The 22,471-nt window shown below is 32.3% G+C and overlaps 1 protein-coding gene across 1 annotated transcript; it reads right to left on the reverse strand.

The window, feature by feature from the left end:
* Positions 1-2,443: 2,443 nt before the first annotated feature.
* LOC118195657 (cuticle protein 10.9-like) lies at positions 2,444-15,567 on the reverse strand. The gene is made up of 4 exons (XM_035366984.2): positions 15,409-15,567; positions 7,081-7,191; positions 6,455-6,724; positions 2,444-2,725 (listed from the first exon to the last, which is right to left on the reverse strand). The coding sequence occupies exons 1-3, from the start codon at positions 15,421-15,423 to the stop codon at positions 6,464-6,466; spliced, it is 387 nt and encodes a 128-aa protein (XP_035222875.1). The 5' UTR covers positions 15,424-15,567; the 3' UTR covers positions 2,444-2,725; positions 6,455-6,463.
* Between the last annotated feature and the right edge of the window lie 6,904 nt (positions 15,568-22,471).

Genomic DNA, 22,471 nt, shown 5'->3' on the forward strand with positions numbered 1-22,471 from the left:
AATACTTCAGTCAGCTAGATGTGTGTCGTCAGCCTAGAAATCCCCTAGACGCCGAGTTCACAATATGTATATAGTATTACATGTTTAAAAAGAATAAATTGAATTTAATTAAATAAATTTAATTTAAATACAAATTTAATTGAATATAAATTTAAACAAATTTAAATTTAAATTTTAACAAACACGTATAAAGTAAAAAAGCAAATTTAAAGCCAAAATAAAAAAAAAAAAGCCAAAATAATTTTTTAAAAAAATGTGCAAACATATAAAAGATTTAATTCTCGAACTAATCTACAATATCATTTAAATTCAGAAGCATAAGCAAATCAAGTGCAAAACCAATCCATGAAAATAAATTCACGAATTTAACAAATTAAAATTAAACCAATTTTTTTATTTTTTTTTAAATGCATAAGTGAAGGACTGTTGAGTAGGCAGGAGACAGACTTATCAAGGGGAAGTTGCCTCCAAACCTAACTTTCCAATCATTCAATTTGTGTTTCGTCATTCATGCAGGCAAGGGTAAAGGTCAAAATCAAAAGTAAAAAGAAATACCAATAAAGTGGTACCCTTAGAAATTAGCATTTAAGAATTAAAGTTCTAAAAGGAAAATACTAATGAAGTCTTTACAGAAACAAGTAAAGTCAAGTATTAAATTAAACTTTTTTTAAAAAATTAAATTTTTCAAAAAATTAATTTTTTATAAAAAATAAAAAATAATTTAGAAACCAATGTATTTTAGAAACCCTTGTCTACAGAAACCTCCCCGACACGAATATGCATATCAAAAAAAGAAAAAAAAAAAAAAAAAAAAAAAAAAAAAACTAAAAAAGAACTAGACATAATCCATATAAACCAATAAGAAACAAAAAGAACTAAATCACAATTTTTAAAAAAACAAATATATACTTAAAAATATAATTTCATATTTAGAAAATACTTAAATACTACATAAAAAATTTAAAAAAATACTTTAATTAAAGTAATTAATAATAATAATTTAATTATTTTAATTAAGTAAATTGTGGTTTTAGATCAAGATTTCTTACTTTTCTCTCTCTCTCTATGTATATATCTATCCTCTTATCCGGCTCCGTGAACTCGGTGTTTTTATTCTTATGTGTTGGTAAATTATGCATTTTTGAGTTTTAAAAGTGAATCAGTTATGTTGTACTTGTTATAAAGTTTTGATGCCTTTAGTTAATATACACGCCAGTAGTTGTGGAGTTATCAATAAATTAAATCTTTAAGTGGCACTAAGCCTAATGAGACATTTGTTTACATTTGAAATTCTAAGCAGAAAAGTGAATTAAGTTAGTTGGTGCAGCAGCTACAGTCTTTTTGCTCAGCGGAACCCAAATTTAACTTTCAATCTCGTGCATCGAAAAGTTTGTCTTCATGCAGGTTGGCAGAATTTCTTGTTTTTCTCTACACACTCTAATTGAAAAAGTGGTTTTTTTTTTTTTTTTTTTTTTTTTTAACTGCTGTAAACTGTATTTGGTGTTTAAAGTTTTTCTGTATTTTACAATTTTTAATGAAGATATTTTTAATTTTTGTGTATTTTTGCCTTGCCGCGAAGTGTGAGCTGAATTTATTGAGAAATATATCTTTAATGAAATTCGAGGAGATAAAATTATATAAGCTGCAGCTAAAAGTGAGTATAATTTAATAGGCCGTACAAGTGGCCTATAGTAGTCACGTGGTGCACACATAATATTTTTCAAAGTTTCACTCATTTTTACTTTCATTTTCATAATCATCACTTTCATTTTTAATAAAATATAAAAGGATATTTTCAATATTTTATAGTTTTTATTTCAGATATATTAATAAAATTTCCTTCAGAATTTTTGTGCAAATCTGCAACGGAAAGTTTTAAGCAAAAGGAATGTTTGCAAAGTTATGTTTGAATCATAATTAAGAAACAAAAATTACAGTGACTATTGTTTTTTTAAATATTACGTGTTATATTACAATAAAAAAGTAATGAAATACATGATTCTAATTTTTACGATTTTTTACTATGTGTGTACCCAATGAAAGAACAATGTGTCCCTTGATGTGGGATGAAAATTGAACTGAATTGAAAATAATGAATTGAAAATTTCTGAAAAATAAACTGAAAATTTCAGTTCATTGACTTCATTTAATGTTGACTAAAAAATACCCCATTTTGTGAGAAAGCGACTCACCAATAATTTTGTTAAAATTGTTTTTAAATATCAGTTTTCTCATAGGAAAAATGAAAAACTATGAAAAGAAAACTGCCATTCCCAATCTTCTTTATAATATAATAATCGTATAATAATACGATATACAAATTTAATAGAACCTCTCCATATTGTCTGCCACTAGATAAGTTAACTAAAATATAATTTTTTGGAGCCTTATTTCATTTAATATACTCCTGTTACAGATGGGGTAAGAACAAACAGAAACAAAATACAGCAAACATTGAAATTTTTAATGACACTGAAATTACACAATGTATTTACATATCACATCAGACATCAGTTCTATAAAAGCTTATGTTCATTACAAATAAATAATGCACAGTTTAATGCAATATTAATCTATACATTCGAACATATTTATACTTGTCTTGATGCAGAAACAGTGAACACTTAATGGCAACTTTCTTTATTTGTAAAAGATAACGTCTGTGAAATCATTATTTTCTATGTACAGCTGTAGACGTCAGAAAGCGTTAGAGATATGTTGAGTCCTGTGGAATGAAAAATAAGTACATAAGTCTAAACTAAATTATGTTTAAAAAACTAAAAGAAAACATGTTTCATGTAAATTTTTAATATGACTAACACTGTTACAATTAAAAACTCTTTTTTGGTTCTTTTACCACACAAATGTGTCCGGAATGACAAATTTTGAAAAAAAAAAAAAAAAAAAAAAAAAAAAAAAAAAAAAAAAAAAAAAGTTTGATGTTTTTCCATACAGAGATGTCCAGGAAACCATCTCTTACAGAAATACTTACCTAGGTTTAGTTTAGTTTAGTTTAGTTTACTAGTATGCTGCAACCCTCCTGGCCGACAATAATCGGCCTCATGGTTAACGCAGCACACCCGACGCAGACAAACAACAACAAAATAATAATAATAATAATGAAATAAATAAATAAAAGATTAAAATATTTAAAGTCCTATTCCTATGATAGTCTTGTTTTCATTCACAATCCTCATAATTTCTGTTGCGCACAGTTTTCAAGAATTTTCTTTTTTGATTTACATTCTGTTCATTTATTTTTCCAAATCTCGTCCTCACACTCTCGGTCAGTTTACATTCTTCCATAAAATGAGCTGCATTTCCGTACTTCCCACAAGCCAAGTATTGATCATTGCCCTGGAGATTAAAACGTTTTAAATAGGCCGGGAATCTACCATGATCCGTGATAACTTGAATAGTATCTATATTATTAAATAGATCCATTTTTCTTTTTATGGTCAAAATCCTCAAGTAACCCTTATTTTTATTTGAACCATTCCATTCCCGAGCCCATTTCTCAATTATACTTGCTTTCATTTTTCTCAAGGTAATTCTTCTGGAATCATTAATAGCCTCATAAATATCACCCTCTCCCAGGGCAGCCTCTTTAGCTAACATATCCGCCCTTTCATTCCCGATAACACCAATACGTGCCTTGACCCAATGAAAATATATACCATTTTTCTCTCTTATTTTGTTATAAATGTTTTTTATACCCAAAAGAAGTCTATTGCTTGGTTCCGGATTTGCCAAGCCTTGTAGGGCCGAGAAAGCATCAGAATAAATATGTATTGTAGTAAAGTACTGTTTCAAGTTTTTATAACTATTATACTTACCTAGGTATAAGAACGCACGTAATTTTTCTTTCGCTTCAAAGAAGTTGAAAGTTGTTCATCCCTAAACTAACCAACTTTCAGAAATTTTTCGACTATTTCTGTTATGACTTATCTTACTTGCGGACAGTAACATCTGAGTAAGTCCACGAATTTCAACGTGGCTAGGAGCGCAGTATTATCTTTGCCACTTGCTTGGGATGTGGACACCGTATAGTTGCCACTTGCATGGGATGTGGACACCGTATATGACTTTACACAGTTCCATCCCAGCTTTGGATAATCCACAGGGACGGATTCAAGGGTTATCCATCTCTCTTTCCACACCACCAAAGGACGTTCGGCTTTCCGTGTATTTTAAGTGCTCCCAAGCCACAAAGACACTGTACATCCAAACCTATCTAAGTTGCAAAGATAAAGACGTAAGATACAGACATTCCGCAAAGACGTCCAAGCCGCAAGGACACTGTACATCCACTCATCCATATTGTTACGAAATGCTCAGCTGCGGTAAGATAGCTTCCCCGCAAAGCGGTCTTAGGGTTGCCAGATTTGGTGCACGCGCATTTGGCGACAAAATAGGTTATATGCTATAGACGGAGTGAGAAAATTCGGTAAGCATTCTTGGCGGTTTTCCTCGGGAAAGCTCTCGAAGGTAGGATAAAGCTATATATAACATGCCTGCACGCAAAGAAAGTAATACTTTGAGTTCAGACATTAGCTTGAGAGCGACTGAACCGAGTCGGGAACTGCATTTTAGTACTTTGCTGTGAAGCTCTCTTCATCGTTGTAGCCTGAAGGCTGTGTTGCTGATTGTTTCAACGTGTTTAGCGTAGTTTTTCGAAAACTGTAACGTGTCTTTGGAACTCTCCTATATAATACTGGCGAATAAATTGTGTTTTGGTTCTTTATCAAGTGCTATCGTCGATTATTTCAAATCCACCAACCTGTAGAACGCAATAATGTAAAAAACATCCAAGCCTTCTCTGGGATTACAGTGTGGCCCAGCGATACGGCAGTCAGCAACGCTAACTACTGTACTAATCAGAGCGACTTTCCCAGTCGTTTACTGAGTAAAACAATTCCTTTTAGGACAGATTTTGAATTCTTGTAAATATCCTTGAAATTTTAAATGTGCTTATTCTCTATTTTTATGACGCTGAATTTTTTTGTGAAGTTACGATGATTCGAGCCATTTCGTAGTGGTTATTGGGCGTCGTTCGAAGATTCTATGATATCATAAGAGATTTCAGGATGCTATTTGATTTAAGGTAATATTCTGGAAATTCTAGCCGAAATCTCTACCCAATTACACTAAAAACAAAACTTGGGAGAAAATTTTGCTTTATATGGACCATAAGAAAGCAGACAAAAATTACATCAGACTGAATACTAAGGCAATATCTGCAAATCATATCAAGAAGACAAATATTATTTATCCCATTTAGAAAATTGTGTACAAAAATATACATAGGACAAATGTAGAAAGTAATAGAATGTAGAATTAAAGAGTCCGAAGCGAAAGTTTATTAAAAGCCAATTTTAGATGTTGGATAAAAATCTAGATCAAACTGTTTCTTTTTAATTAAACTCTGCAATGAAAATCCATCTGAAAAGTCTACATTTATCTCAAAGCGCATGTAAAATATAAATAAGTAGGATTTGCTATTATTCTTCCTAGTGTTCTTAAATTACAGCATATATTTTTTTAAGTAAAGGTTGTGTTAGTGCGAAACTAAACTTTCACTATACATTAACCATGTTCACAGTTTCAGAAAGACATCGATTGAGAAATACATTGATTATTGAGTTTTTGAATAGTTCGAAAAGAATCAAATGAACAAAACCTTCTCATTTTTAAAGGATTATGGCTTCTGCATACATACCGTATTTTTTTTTTTGCAAAAGACACCCATGGCATTAAGGAAGCACTTACATACCAGTAGACATATTCTAGCTGTAATTCTCCTTTATGAGCAAACTGTTTCCCACCCAGAAAGTCCTTTATGTGAAAAATGGTAATCGAATAGCTTTTGTGATTACCGTCTAAGGATCGGTAGATCTTGGTAGTAGTATCTTGGTGGTAGATCTTGGTAGTAGTATCTTGGTGGTAGATCTTGGTAGGAGTTTAGAAGGTAGTATGGTAGATCTATTCTGCGATGACCTTAAGACGAAATGTGTCTAAAGCTGTCGGTCAGGTGCTTTTAAATTTCCTGCCAAAGGTTCGGATGCAACTGCTGTGTGGATGCAATGGCATGTGACCACGCATTGTTTGCGGAGGAAGATAATTATTTTCTATGAAAAGAGCTTTACGACAAAGAGGACCTTTCTCAATGGACAGGTGACAGAAATGAGACATCTAAAAATTTCGTGTTTGCCGCTAGGTGTATACAAAAACATATCTACCAGCACGAAACAACATCTCAACATATGGGTAACCTAAGATATGTACTTTTGAAATAAAAAAGTTTTGTTGAGCGAAATACTTTTATTTATTTTTTGTATTATCCAATTAGATATATTGTTTTTTGGATGTGCCTTTTTACACCTTGTTCTCGCAAAGAAAACGGATGAAAGATGATTTCAAACAGAAGGTGCATAGATGAAGAAGATATACTCACTTTTTGTCCTCAATGATATTCATTAATGGCTGACGACTGTATCCGAACATGGGCAGGATCTTGATTGGCTGTTCCTTGTTCGTTTGTCCTGACTTTTGCTCTAAATCCATGCTCATCCGCTACGTAATCAACCAGCCTTTGGACACCATGGGCGTCTGTGAAACCATAACTTCCAATGACTTTTTTACCATCACTCTGCTCTTTGCGGTACTGATGATTACCATGGTGATCCTTGATGTCATATCCGAAACCATAAGGATGAGGAGGATACTGTTAAAATACGTAAGGAAAAAAAAAAAAAAAAAAAAAAAAAAAAAAATCTCTGTAAATCTGTTATTTAAAATCGTGCTTTCGACGTAGAGCAGGTAGAATTTCTAACAAGTAAAGTACTGAAAACTTTTCTGTTATATTTGTGTTTTACTGATCTTTCATGCTATATATGAGATTGGATTACCTACTATAAGATTGGATTATCTACTAAAATAAGTATATTATAGAAATCATATTGCGCTCATCTCTACAGAAAAATACATACATTTAAATTTAAAAAAATTAAAAATAATATAATGAAATAAATAAAACAAGAAAGTTGAATAAGAAATAGAAAATTAACATAACCAACTAACCTTTGTTTCATACTTCGATCCATCATCCCCATATCCTGTGTATCCATCATCGTAAACAGAATACTGAGCTGATGCCATTGATGTAAGGACAAGCAGATAACAGGCGAACATCTATAGAACAATACAAGTTTACTCATAAGTACACCTTGCACGGAAAAAAAAAAAAAAAAAAAAAAAAAAAAAAAAAAAAAAAAAAGGCAGTTCTATAACTCGCGTTCTACTGAGATGTAGACATTCTACTGGGCCGAAGCATTTTAATGTTTAGCAAAACGCGATCTAGGGTATATATTCGATTTATATATAGCATTGTTCTACCGTTGGTGTTCTGACAAAAAAATCAGAATTTTTCTGAAATATTTTACCGATTTTTATCCATATTTCGATCCTATGACTCTACCCCAAAGTGCGAAGTTTTGTAAAATTCGGTAGAATAGTGTTTAAAAGATTAGCTCTCAAAATTGCTCCTCAATATTAATTGAATTTGGAATACATCATTGTCGATTATTCAACGCACTACCAGCCCCGCCTATACCTCCCGTGGTACCGTCCACCATCTTACGACGCTTGTCTGAGGCGGGGTTACGCTCACAGAAGCCTTTAAGGCGTTTGCCTTTCACCCCACAACATCGGCGGAGTCGTCTGTTGCAGCCGATCATCACGGCTGCCATCAGACTGACATCGTATAGTGTCCAGCGATGAATCCCGCTTCACTCTTGAAGCAGATGACCACTGTGTTCGTGTCTGGAGAGGAGGGGGCCAGCGGTCCCAAACAGCCCTTGTTTTACAAAGGCATACAGCCAATAGCCTCTGGTGTGATGGTGTGGGGCGCTATTTCTTCTGACACAGGTAATCTTTAGTCATCCTCCGTACATCTTCAACAGCTCAACGATATGTTGATACGATTCTGCGGACGGTTGTATTACCCTTCATGGCACGTCATCTTAGGGGCATTTTCCAACAAGATTATGCCAGGTCACATACCCTCGTTTATCTCTGGACTGTCTCCGTGCGGTTGATACTCTTCCTTGGTCAGCAAGGTCACCAGACCTTTCACCAATCGAGTATGTTTGGGGCATGGTAGGCCATCAGATTCGGGCACCACAAAATAGCAACAACTGATGAATGCCTGGCAGAATGTGTCGCAGGATGACATTAGGAACCTCTACCACTCCTTGCCGCGACGAATTCCAGCATGCATTGCCGCCAGGGGCGGTTTGACGAACTACTGATTTGAACACTCAATGGGTGATTGTGAGCCGTGAACAGGTACTATGACCTTGATTTTTTTAATCATTATATTATCTGTGTATGAGCTATACACATATTCAGTTTCATCAGAAACAACCACTTCCTTCATGGTGCTTTGATTTTTTTGCAAAAGAGTGTATATCTATACACTACAATTCCAATTATCCGAATTCCGGACTACCCGAATCGCTTTCAGAATTTTTCAGAATCAACTGAAGAAGAGACGGGAAAGGAGAAAAAGGAAAAAGAAGCTCAAGAAAAGGAAAGAAAAGATGAGGATGACGTATCACTTGAGGAATTAAGAAACATTCTTTTCAAAATTCATGGAAGTTCGGAAGTTAAAGCTGAGGATACAGCAGAATGGATGGTGTGTGATTCTTCAGACCCTGAGTTTCAAATTCTAAATTATGATGAACTTATTGAAAGTGTGAGAGAAAATGACCTTAACGTCGAAATTGAAGCAGACACGGGACCATCATCCAGTGAAGCGTTTGCCGGCCTTGAAACTGCGTTGAAGTGGAAGGAGCGTCAGCCCGTGTGTGACCACATGCAACGTCTCATTGTCAAGCTAATGCGCGACTTGGCTTTCCGAAAACGGATGAAGACAGTCAAATAGTTTACCTTGACCGAGATTTTCAGCAAGCAATGACTTTCAGCACTTGTAAGTACTGTAGAGTACGTTATATAACGTATGTATAAGTGTTGCCTTTTCATTTTAATTACTTAAAACCTCTTTTTCTTTAAAAATAGTTTTTCTATTATTTTCAACATACAGTTTTAAGGTATTTCTCCAGCCTTCCTAGCGTGGCTTCGTGGTGTAGTGGTTCTGCACACTGGGCCGGTATCCCAGAGGTCCGCGGTTCGATTCCCGGGAAAGGCGGTTGCTAATTTTTCATCTTACCTGCTTTTAAGAATTCTAATGTCTCTACAGTGGCACCCGAACTAAAAGGGGGTTGGATGATGATTCTCCTCACCCAGGATTTGGCGATTGGGTCCTCTAAAAACCTCAGTCGCCCTTTAAAAGGGGGGAGTATATAAGGCATTTCTCCCGCCTTCCTATCATGCCTTCGTGGTGTAGTGGTTCTGCACACTGGGCTGGTATTCCAGAGGTCCACGGTTCGATTCCCGGCGAAGGTGGTTGCTAATTTTTCATCTTGCCTGTTTCCAAGAATCCTAATGTCTCTACACAGTACATACAGTAATTAATTAAACTGTACGTAGACCCTTTCTTCGGAAAAAATCCGATTATCCGAATTTTTGATTATCCGAATGGGTCCGGTCCCAATGGATTCGGATAACTGGAGATATACTATATATGTTGCAACCAATAATTGAAGAACGTTTAAAGAGAAACAGCAAAATTTACAGCTAAATATTACAGCATTTGTATCACTTGCAGTTTACCCACACACAGTATTTTCCACAGTGTCAGATAGATAATTTTTAGATTCACGACGATATAAGCTGACAGATATGAGCGTAGGTATTTCGAAAACATTAATTGATTTGACAACTGATTCTAGCATAAAACAAAAATTTAAAGAACGAATTAAACACATTTTGAGTAAATTTGTCAGAAGAATATCCGAATTTATCAAAACTAGCTACTCACAATTTATCTCCTTTTGCGAAAGAGTATTTGTATGAGGCAGAGTTTTCACATTAGGCAGCAAAAAAATCCAGATATAGAAACCAATATATCTGTTTCTGTTATCCGAATTCAGGTTTCTAACATTGCGCTTCACATTAAAAGAATATATAATTCGAAGAATCAAACACATGGAAGTCACCGAAAGCTTAAAATGCTTTACTTTTTAAATAATATTTGTTTCATTTAATTAATTTTGTATGTTATTTTTTAAATTAAAAGTTTGTAAACGTTTGTTTTATAAGGGTATGGCATATAAATTGAAGTAAATGTTTATTTCGTTTATCTGCTATATCTGCGTTGTCGTTTATTAGGAATAAAATCTCAAATCTGGTTTTTGTGTTCCTAAAAGTCTTTCTAAACTATGCCAATTCAAAATCTCGTATTTCATGTATTTGTTGGAAATTTGACAAATGAAGAGCTTATAGCTTTTTTATTATGCACTTATTTTCGCATTATTTTATTTAAGTACATTTTAACTTCCTTGTACGAAGTAAAGGAAGAATTGTAATTACGAAAGGTTCTGGGTACCATATTTCAACGGAAATATCCATTTTGACCGCTATCGAATGCAATTTAACAATGTTTTTGTGTGACATCTGCACGTAAGGACATAATAAAGGATTCCTTTTTCCCAAATGAATTATAAAACTGATTTGAAATGGATTCAGAAGAGAATTTTTCGGAGCATCTGTACGATGTACGTATCTCGCATAACTCAAAAACGAGTAGCCTCAGAACGTTGAAATTTTGTGTATAGGACTGCTATAAATGTAGATGTGCACCTCGTATTTTGGTTGCAATCGGACGTACCAAACTTATATAAATTTATGTATATATACATCCACTCTGTTACTCGGCTCAGTAATCTCAGTTTCTTTACTCTTATATGCTTGTAAATAGTGCATTTTTTGCTTTAAAAATAATTGAATTATGTTGTTCTTATCTTCCGGTTAAAGTTTTTATGCCTTTAATAAACTTGAATGCAATAGTTGTACAATTATCAACAATTCAAAAGTTGTTTAAGTGCGGCTAAGCCTAATTTTTGAACGTAGCAGCCATATTTGTTTACATTTGAAACTTAGCAGAATAGTGGATTTGTTGGCAATCTAGAGAAACTAAGCTTCATAAAAATAACGTCTTCTTTTATAATTGCGAATTAAATCATCATGCGTAATCCATTCTGGAATTATCATTTAAGTTTTTAATTATACCATATATTGACTCAGCATAGCGTCCACAACAAATTAGCCAGTTCCTACGCCTTCCGTATCTTTTTACCGAGTGAGACCAAAAGTAAACTTTCAGTTTTGTGCGCCAAAAAATCTGCCTTCTTGCACGCTGACCGAATGTTTGTTTTTACGCAGAAACTCTGATTTTAATTATAAAAATTGTTTTTAAAATTGTTTTAACTGTATTTTTGTTTTATATTTCTGTATATTTTTCAATTTTTGCTAAAGATATTTTGAGGTTTTATGTATTTTTGCCTTGTCGCGAAGTGAGAACTGAATTTATTGAATGAGAAATATATCTCTAATGAAATTCGAAGAACTAAGTTTAAATGAAATGCAGCAAAAAATGCGCATAATTTAATATTCCGTACAAGGAAGCCATGTGGTGTACACATCAAATTTTTTATTTTATTTAAGTACATTGTTATTTATTTTTAAAATTCTCTTTTCGTTTTCTTCTTTATTTTTTTCCTAATGCGTCTGGAATTTATTTCATATCCTTGTGCTGAGCTCGTGTAAACGAAGTTACTCATGATATGTCTCTTCCCGGAAGTTAGTTATTATTTTTACGAAAGTATCTAATTAGCAAATATTATAATTAGATGCTTCGGTAAATAAACTCACCTATACTGACCTCTAAGAAACAAAGACTTCCATGCCTCTTCGTCACCTTGTTTTGTTTGTTTAAAGAGAGATTATTTAAGCAGTTCCTTAGATGACTCAATCTTATTACACCCTAGCTCGAAGGCCAGAATGTATTGTTTTTCTAGCTCTTCTAAAAACAAATTCTTCCTTGCTTTGCATTAAATTTGCAGTTATATAGTTGTGTGGCCAAGATAAAATGCTCATAGCAATTATTAATAAATTTTATTAATATAGTAAGCATTTCAAATTAGTAATTTAGAACATTGTTTAATTAGTTCTTTGCCAACAAATTAGACGAATACTTATTCCATATAAGAGTCAAATCAAATTTATATGGCCCTGATCTGAATTAAAATATCAGAAATTAATGAATAAAAAGGAGTTACTACTTACGATGCAATCTTCAAGATTAAAATCAAATTTATCGATTATTGCAGAATGCTACTTAAGTTATATAAAGCTGGAAGTAACTTCACGTAATAGATAGAATATATTTAAAATTTATATAATATTTGGTGGGGTAAGCGGTAAGCAGATAACGGATTTTAATGTATTAATGAATTATTCTGAAATCATATTTAAGACCTACTGATTGCAATGTATTTTTTTACAAAGTTACAGGTCGATATTTTAAACGCAAAAGTTAATAATAAAGTTAAGATAAGTAATTTATTTATAGATAACGTAATGTAATATTATAAAAAGATGACAACTATATAAAACTCCAAAAAATACAATAAAAAAAATCTGAAAGATTTCAGATTTTAAAGGCCGCACAAAAGGGTTTGTTAAGGTTTTTCACGCTGAGTTCGCAGTCTAAGAGTCTACTGTTACACTCCCACCTACCAACCTATTTTTGTTGTCTTTTTAACTTTATTGTTAAGCATAATTTTCTTCGCATTTACACCATATACAATTCAACAGTAAAATTAAACAAATTTTAAAAGCAGCATGGTAAATAGTATGCTTAGAATTTCCAAAGCAGCATTAAATGTTGGCATGCATTTTCAGTTTTTTAGCTCAAAGGGGCATTTTGCCCAGAAAGGCTATTAATTTCGATTTGGCATTTTGCGTTGAAACACTTTATAAAGATGTATCACTTTCCAAATTATTGCCACCAAACATTATCACACTGTATTATATTTAAAGAAATTAAATAATCAAGAATCTGTATAAATCTATGTATTTTTCTCGCATTGTGATAAAACAACAATCGTCAAATTTTGAATAACGTAATTCTCCACCCGAACATGGGCACCTGGAACCTCGAATTTGAATTCAAAATTTAGAAGTTGCTTTATTATCGTTTTCATATCTCGTAAAACTTTATAACGAATTTTTAGTTAACAAACACAACGATTTTAAAGCGAGCAATGGCAACACTGTACGAAAAAAAAAACATTTTTATCTCCTGCACGCGAGACTGTGTATCAATACTAAAGGTGTGCTCTTTTTAAATCATTTTGTGATATTGCTGTTGAATTGAATTTTATGGTTTAAGTGGGACGAACGTGATACTTAATAACAGGTAACATACAAAACGCTAAAAAAAAGGCCTGTTCGGGCGTAATATGAAATTTTAGATTTATTTATTTTATTATGTTATTATTTTTCACAGTTTTTTCTTATCTTGATTATCAACGTTTTGTGTGCCTACTTTATTTATTATTAAACATCACGTTTTTGGCCCTCACCCCACATAATATTTGATTCAATAGCAAAGTCAAAAAATATTTAAAAATAGCTTATCTTTAGAATTATCTACAGAAAGTCTTCTCGCATATAATTTTACTTTTTTCCCCGACAGTGTTGCCACTGCTCTCTTTCAATTCGTAGAATTTGTTAATAAAAAATTTGTTGAAGTTTTACAAAATACGAAATAGATAGTCAAATAAATTCCAAATCCAGGTTCTCATGTTCGGGTGGAGGACTACGCTGTTCAGAATTTGGTGATTCTAAGCACCGTTGTTTTTTTCACAATGAGAGAAACATACATGCATTCATAAAGATTTTTTATAATTGAATTTGCTTAAATATAATACAGGGCAATAATGTTTGGTGGCAACAACTTGAAAATTGATAAGCTGTTTATAGTAATTCTACTCAAAATGCCGTTGCGAGACCTTTTGGGTTAAAAATTTAAAATTGGTACTATTCGGTTTCGAGGGCCGTAAACAAATTGCAGCGATAATGTACGCGCAAAAGCGCCAAATCTAGCAAACGCGCTTATTTAACAGCGCGCCAAATCTAGCGTACGCGCTGATTTCAGATTGCGTAAGTTTATATAGTTCTTGATTTCTTAACACGCCATTGAAATACTAGTTTAATTTTTAAATCCTTTTTTAATATCCTATGAATTTAACAATTTGGGAATTGCCCATGACGAAAATTCGGCAATAGAATTTTGGGTAAAGTGCAAAATCCCCCACTGCTTGACGCGTTTTTAAGAATTGAACATACTCGGTATCCATGTGCACATCGACCTATTTTCACTTAAAAAAAAAATCCTAGAATTGTACAAAAATGGCACTGCGCACACCCTTGATTTTATCTATGTACACATCAACCTATTTTCACTTAAAAAGTAAAAGAAAATTAAAAAAAAAAAAAAAAAAAAAAAAAAAAAAAAAAAAAATTGTTTTTACCCTTGTAAAAAGCGGCAAACAAATAAGTGAACGATTCTGCACTTTACCGAGAATATTTTCAAAGAAAAGGCATCATTCATTATAGAAAATTACGTTTGAACAACCAACGAGATGAAATTATTCTTTAGCGATAACTAGGTAGCGAAATAGCGATGCAAGCATCCAATCAATTATGTTTAGAAAATTTTATGTAAATTATAATAATGATCTGAAATAGTTATTTACACTTATTCAGTCATGTTTAGCCTTTTTCATATAAATTATATTAATAAAAAATATTATATGAAATTAAACTTTCATCTAAATTAAGACATCAATCCTAAATACGAGTAGTTATTTACTATATACTTCTTTTGTTGCCGCAATTATTAGGGTTGCCGCAATTATTTTTGGCAGCATTGGCATCAAGAATAGTTTGGCGATTTTTTACGGCCCTCGAAACCGAATAGTACCTGTAAATTTCTAAGCGAAAAGTATTATTATTAAAAACTATTAACATGCAAGAGAGTTATGTTAACTGATATCCAAAGATCCATCTTTATTTTGAAAAATCCCTGGGGTTATTAACTTCATTTCTCGTGTAAATGAATAGGAAGATTTGCGATAGATTTGAACATTTAAATTACACATAAAATGTTAATACTAGATTTGATTGCTTAAACGCTATTGAGTAGTTACGTAATATATTCATGCTAAAATATTTTATTCTTTTTTTAAGAAGATATATTATATTTCAGGTTTAAAAAATACATTTGTAAAAAGTAATATTATGAAATATTCATATTATAAAACTGCAATTCTTTAAGAATCCTGTTGTATAGAATATGATGAAAACTGCAACAAAATAAAGCCAATAAATTTAATTATTAAAAAAAAAAATATTTTTCTTTACTAAAACGGCAACACTTACCATGATCGAAGCCATAATGATTAAAAAGTAGAGATTAAGTCCAGCTTGCGAAGGGAAATTTCTCTATTTGTAGTGTTGAGCTCAGTGTTCTTGCATTACATCCAAATCTCTTTATATATACAGAATCATAGCGTGCGCGCTCAACTGCAGAAAGTGCAAGTATTTAGTAGGTCAGCAGATCACCGTTAGGGGGCGGGGCGAACCATTCAACACGAGAAAACGTTTTAATTTACAGCTCGTTACCACTCAGGGTTTTGAGATTGGAAATTCGGCATTGTGCGGTCTTTGTTTTTGATGAAAGTATGCTTCCTTGTTTTCTGTCGAATGCGTACTTACATACATTGTCTATTTATGGCACCTATAAATATTATAATTAGTTGCATTCACAGAAGGTGAAAGGCGATGAAAATATAAGTTTATTTTCGACATCTACTTTTATATACCTTACGGAAACATAATCATAAGTGCTTCAGGTATACAATTATTTGAGATAATTATTTATTCAAGAAATTATTTTTTTAAAATTTATAAAACTTGAAAGTTCTTGACATGTTGTACCTGTAACAAGAAGTTTCTCAATTAAAATGAATAGCAATCGAAGATTGATAAAATATAACAGGATTATTTCTAGCCCATTTTTTTTGGGTTCCGCTTGTTATTTTATGTATATGTACAAATATGAACATGATGCCTATATATGTATGATTCGTTAATTTTTACTTCCTTGTACGAAGTAAAAATCGCGAAAGTATTGTAATCGCGAAAAGTTTCAGGCAGCATATTTCAACGAAAATATATATTTTGACCGCTATCGAATGCAATTTAATGATGTTTTTGCGTGATATCTGTACGTAAGAACAGAATAAAAGACTAGTTTCCTCCAAAAAAAAAAAAAAATTATAAAACTGCTTTAAAATTAATTCTGAAGAGAATTTTTCATGGCGTCTGTACGAACGTATGTACGTACGTGCGTACGTACGTATCTCGCATAACTAAAAAAACTAGTAGCCTCAGAACGTTGAGATTTTGTATATAGGACTGCTGTAACATGTAGATGTGCACCTCGTATTTTGGTTTCTATCGACCGTGCCAAACGTATATAAATATATTTATATATATATCCACTCTGATACCCGGCTCAGTGATCTCAGTTTCTTTACTCTTATATGTTTGTAAATTGTACATTTTTTTTGCTTTAAAAATGATTGAATTATGCTGTTTTTATCTTCCGGTTAAGGTTTTTATACCTTTAGTAAATCTGTATGCGATATTTTTAGAATTATCAACAATTTTAAAGTTGTTTAAGTGCCGCTAAGCCTTTATTTTCGTGGCGGCCATTGATTGTTTACATTTGAAACAGCAAACTAGTGGATTTGTTGCCAATCTAGAGAAACTTAGCTTTGCAACAACAAAGATAACGCCTTCATTTATTATTGCCAATTAAATCATGCTTAATCCTTTCTGGAATTTTTTCGAGGAAATAAGTGTTTCAGATTTAATTCGTAATTTTTAATATAGATATTTTGAGTTTTTATGTATTTTTGCCTTCTCGCGAAGTGAGAACTGAATCAATTGAATGAGAAATACTCAAACGTCTGTGAAAAACTGTTCCTTTTTTGTTTTGTTTGCTTAATTTCTTTTATACCTCATTCTAGCTTTATTATAGTATTTGAATAGAACATGTGGGAACGATTAGATAATTCTATTCTTTAAATGATATAAATTTTGTGCATTATGAGTTATAATATGAACAAAATATAATACTGTTAAGTGAATCTAGCGCCAGAGTGTAACTACGGTAAACAAATACTAGAGTGAATTTTAAAGAATGCACTTATTCTATTGTGGTTTATGCGCTGTCGGCGAAGTAGATTTAATTCAATCCAATAAGTTTAAATGAAATGCAAGAAAAAATGCGTATAATTTAATATTCCGTACAGGGAAGTCATGTGGTGTACACATCAGATTTTTTTTTTATATAGCCGGGCTGAAGGTATTGGGAATAAGATGCTTGCTTCAGGAAAAATGTGAAAAGTTCTGAAAAATTAATTAGAAAATCTATGAGAAGAGCGTTTTTTTCGTTTACATACACATACGCGTTTTGAGAGCATTTGGACTAATGTCCTTTTTGGGTAAAAAATATTTAAAAATAGCTTATTTTTAGAATTTCCCATAGAAAGTCTTCCTGGAGATAAACATGTTTTTTCCGCGCAGTCTGTGCCACTACTTGCTTTCAAATCCTTCAGTTTGTTAATCAAAAATTTTTTAAAGTTCTACAAAATATTAAATCGATAATAAAATAAATTCGAAATTTCAAATTTGGGCTTCCACACGTCCATATTTATAGGAGGATTACGTCATTCAAAATTTGATGGCTCTATGTACCGTTGTTTTATCCCAATGCGAGAAATATACATACATTAATGCAGATTTTTCATTATTTAATTTGTTCAAGTATAATACAGGACTCTAACATAAAATAAATTCGAAATTTCAAATTTGGGCTTCCACACGTCCATATTTATAGGAGGATTACGTCATTCAAAATTCGATGGCTCTATGTACCGTTGTTTTATCCCAATGCAAGAAATATACATACATTAATGCAGATTTTTCATTATTTAATTTCTTCAAGTATAATACAGGACTCTAACATTTGGTGGCAACAGTTAGAAAAGTGAAACGGACATTTATAGTGATTCAACGCAAAATCGCAAAATGAAAACAATAGTCCTTCAATGACAAAGTCCCTTTGGACTAAAAACACTGCAAAATCCTCTGCTCTCAGTCTTCTTATCTGTTTAAATAGTAAACTAAAGAATATTAAGATCTCACTCTTCAATCCAATGACGGCAGGATAGGATGGATTGGATAATCAATCCATTTGATCTTGAGATAACAGGAATCTTCTTCTTATACGTATATCGTTTGCATAAATTACACAAACATGAATATATAGACATCTTTATCAAACATCGGCGATATTGTTACCTTTATACGCCAATGTTAAATGATTTTGAAACCACTAGCAATCACAAACACTGCAAATCCAAACTCATTATCAAGAAATTCTCTCTTGAAGTATTTAAAGTTTGAAGTTTGCCACTTGAAGGCTGTTCGCACACTTTTTAGACGATTTTCATTGTCATTACATAAATATTTTACATAGAAGGTTTTGTAAAAAAGACAATTATCAGTTTGTTATTCAGCATGTATGACCGATAATAGGAAGGCAATAACGAGAATGTGAACCAAACATTGGTGATGCGTATTCAAGATCGATGTTGTCAATGTACCATTGTACTGTATATGTCCTAAGTGTGGATTCTGTGGGATAGCATTTCGAAATCTTGCATAGACAGTGACCTTCCTCTTGTTTTAAAGCTTAATTCTGCAAAATTTCATTAAGATCAGAATAGAATGGAAATTTGTATGAAGGTCACGCACGCGAATAAACAAACGTATACTCTTCATTATATGGAGAGATAATTTTAATGATTCCTGACAGTGTAATTTCACGGCTTTAGTTAGTAATTAATAATAACTGAAATGAATTTGCTTTTATTGCTTTTAAGCAGCTTAGGTTTTTTTAATTAATAACAATAAATTTCAAAGAAAAATTAAATAATTTACACTTCTTTGAGCGATAAAACACTTAAAGCGTTTTAATTTGGGCAGCAGCAAAAGTTTTTCTTTAAATCGCTGAGTTCGTTTGTTAAATTTGAAAGACACATATATTGCGTTTTGCTGAGCGGCAACAGACTTATTTTATATTCTAGAGTTTTTCGATTAAATTTGAAAATTTGAATATCTTACCCTGTACCGAGTGGCAACACAAGGCTTTTAAACCTTTGAGTTTTCACCCAAAAATTTGTTAAATTAGCATAAAATATATGCTTGTTGTAAGTATGTATTTATTTTAGTTAACCAGTAATAGATAGCATCAGTCATTCTTAAAAAAAGGCATCTGCTCTAGGTCACGTGTTAGGAAATGTGTGTTATACCATTTATTTTATATTCCGAAACTTTACTGTCACGTCTTCCTTTCCGTTTTCTTGCCGGAATGCGAATTTTAGCTCTCACGTATTTAAGCGAGGGTTTGAGATTGCTTTAGTTAGAGCGTGTTCTGCCTGTTGAAAGCCACGTTGCTAGTTGATATTCTAAGAGAGCATTCCTGTCTACGGCGTTACTTAAATCTTGCAATTAGTGTTGTTACGCCGGTGTAAGTTGGAGCCAACTTGTCTGTTATATATCTCTGCATATCCTTTGACTAATTTTTACTTAGATTTAGTTTAAATATTTTGATTTCTAGCCATAAATGCTGGCTGAGTTTGTAAGCATCAAGAGTGCCTTCAGTTCAATTATTTGAGTTCTCAATAAAAGAGTCTTTTACACCCTTAGTACGTTTCTGTTTTCTGATCTAAACATAGCGATAAATCAGTGTATGTTACCAAAACGAGTAAGACTCTACAATGTAAAGAGTGTTGTAGTTTTTGAGAAACATTATCCAGACAGTGACCTTCTTCTGATTTTGAAGATCAAGTGTGCCAAATCAAGTGATCAAGTGTTTCCATGACAATAAAACTGTAGATTTGTATTAAAGACAAACCACACGGACGTTTTTCTTTATTTACACAGATTTATTGTTTATAGCTCATAGGTAGAATAGGATGGATTGGATAAGCAAACAAAATATTCAAATATATTATTTCAAAAGCAAATAAGGTATTAAATTTTCATGAAAAAAGAAAAGTTTTAAAATTCATTCTAATTTAGTATATACATATTTGATTCTATAACGATTGAATATATTCGAACAAATAAAGACTGACGACGATTAAAATAAGAAAATGAAAATTTTCACAGCTAAGACACAAAAGAAAATTTTGAAATTTGTTGTTACAGGCAAGATATTTTCCAATAATTATTGATTAATTAAGAAGTTAAACAACAAAAATCAGCGTTTTTCAAATTTTCACAGGACTAGTTTCGATGGTTTAGTGCAAATCATTTGCGCTTTTGCAGCTGAGGATGATGGTTCGGTAAAACCATCGAAACCTGTGAAAATTTGAAAATATAACGCTGATTTGTGTTGTTTGACTTCTTAATTAATATTTGTTCGGCGTGTTATTGTATCTTAATTATTGATTGCTTTTGCTCCATATTGTTCTTGTGAACAAAATTAACAGAGTATTTTATTTTGTGGATTATTGTTACAGAAGTAGTTTAGAAAATAATTCCTAATGCAATGCATTCCTGTTGAGTTGTGATTGTATATAACAGCTTTCTGATTTAATCCTTTTCTTGCTTTTATCTTTCTTTTCTTTTATCTTTTTGAAGTATGATAATATAGGTTCCGCCGCATATATATTTATGATTTTTTTTTTTTTTTAATTTGAAAGCTTTCAGATTTAACATTACGCCCAAAGGACGTTTTTTAAACTTTTGTGTGTTTAATGTTCCCCCCCCCCACCGTGCTAGCTTTGAAGTCATTGATTTTCTTAATCAAAAACTCAAAAATGCCTTACAAAATATGAAATAGATAATAAAAATAATTAAGATTTCAAATGAGGGCTTCCGTATCCCCATATTCGTAGGAGGATGACGTCATTCAAAATTCGATGGCTGTACGTACCGTTGTTTTATCACAATGCGAGAAATAGACATACATTTATGCAGATTTTTCATTATTTAATTTCTTCAAATATAATGCAGGACTCTAACATTTGGTGGCAACAGTTTGAAAAGTGAAACGCCGCTTACAGTAAACCAACGCAAAATGCCAAACGTACTCCCAAAGGACCTTTTTTTTAACATTTTGTGGGTTATCTTTGATTCTACTGGAAAACGACTTGGAAATGGCCTAGGGATTTTCCATTCTGGAACTTGGAATGTCCGAACACTGTATTACAGTAGGGGACTGCAATTTCTTATAGAAGAATTTGACATATATAACTCAGGTGGTTCGACTGTTTGGAAACAGACTTAAGAATTTTAAAAATAACCAAGTAGATGTCCATGACCAGGGATAGAAGAGCTTGGAATTCGATTCTGAGGAAGGCAAGGGCCCATTCTGGGCTCTCTGGCCATTGAAGAGGAAGAAGAAGAGAAGAAGTGTTACCTTTAGTTACAAAATATCACGTTCTTTGCGCTTAAACCAAATAAATTCAAAACAGCATATCTTTAGAATTTCCGACACATATTTATAGGGCGCTAGAGATAAAAAGTTTTCCCCTTATAATGTTGCCATTGCTCGCTTTGAAATCGCTGAGTTTGTTAATCAAAAAGTCGTTAAAGGTTTACAAAATATGAAATAGATGATAAAGCAAATTCCAAATTTGGGCTTTTAGGTGCTCATATCCGAGTGGAGGACTTCTTTATTCAAAATTTGATGTCTCTAGGTACCGTTGTTTTTCCACAGTGCGACAAACATATATACATTTACGCAAATTATTCATTATTTAATTTCTTTAACTATAATACAGGGCTCTAATATTTGGTGGCAACAATTTAAAACGAAATTAATAATCCTTCTGGACAAATTGTTCTTTTTGGGCTAAAAACAGCTTTTTTTCCTCGCGTTATTACTTAATTTAACAAGGAGTAGAAATGAGAAGTAAAGTGAATAAAATTCGTTGTATTGGTTAGAGATTAATTATTAACAGATTAAACAATATATAGACCAAGTAAAGCACAAATATTATCTAATTTTTTTAAAAAAAATATTAAACAGTTTTAACGAAATACCTCTTTAATTCTCAAAATAAGTTACCTATAAATTATTGTTATCAAAATCGTTTTTTGAGTCTGAAAACGTATTTTTCGTTGGTTTGCTTGCTCTTGATTCCGGCCTTGTTATATCGCAGCTCGCATCTGTTTATGCTTATTCCTAGAATTCCGGAAGAAATTGTCGCGGAAGTCAATTTTATGTATCATTCTTCCTCTTTGTTTTTTGTTAAATTACTGAAATATGTTGCAATATTTCTGGGGTATCGTTCTTCCTCTTTGCGTTTTGCTAAAGTACTGAAATATGTTGCAATGCGTCTGGAAAACTATTTATAAT

This window comes from Stegodyphus dumicola, chromosome 9, assembly GCF_044657685.1.
Source record: "Stegodyphus dumicola isolate Sdum_Otavi_A_Nest chromosome 9, ASM4465768v1".
Classification (NCBI taxonomy): domain Eukaryota; kingdom Metazoa; phylum Arthropoda; class Arachnida; order Araneae; family Eresidae; genus Stegodyphus; species Stegodyphus dumicola.

Bases quoted from the DNA above. Each gene is read 5' to 3' on its own strand.
- LOC118195657 (XM_035366984.2), bottom strand. The intron at 6,725-7,080 runs GTTAGTTGGTTA...GTATTTTAACAG, and splicing joins GATCGAAGTATGAAACAAAG to TATCCTCCTCATCCTTATGG.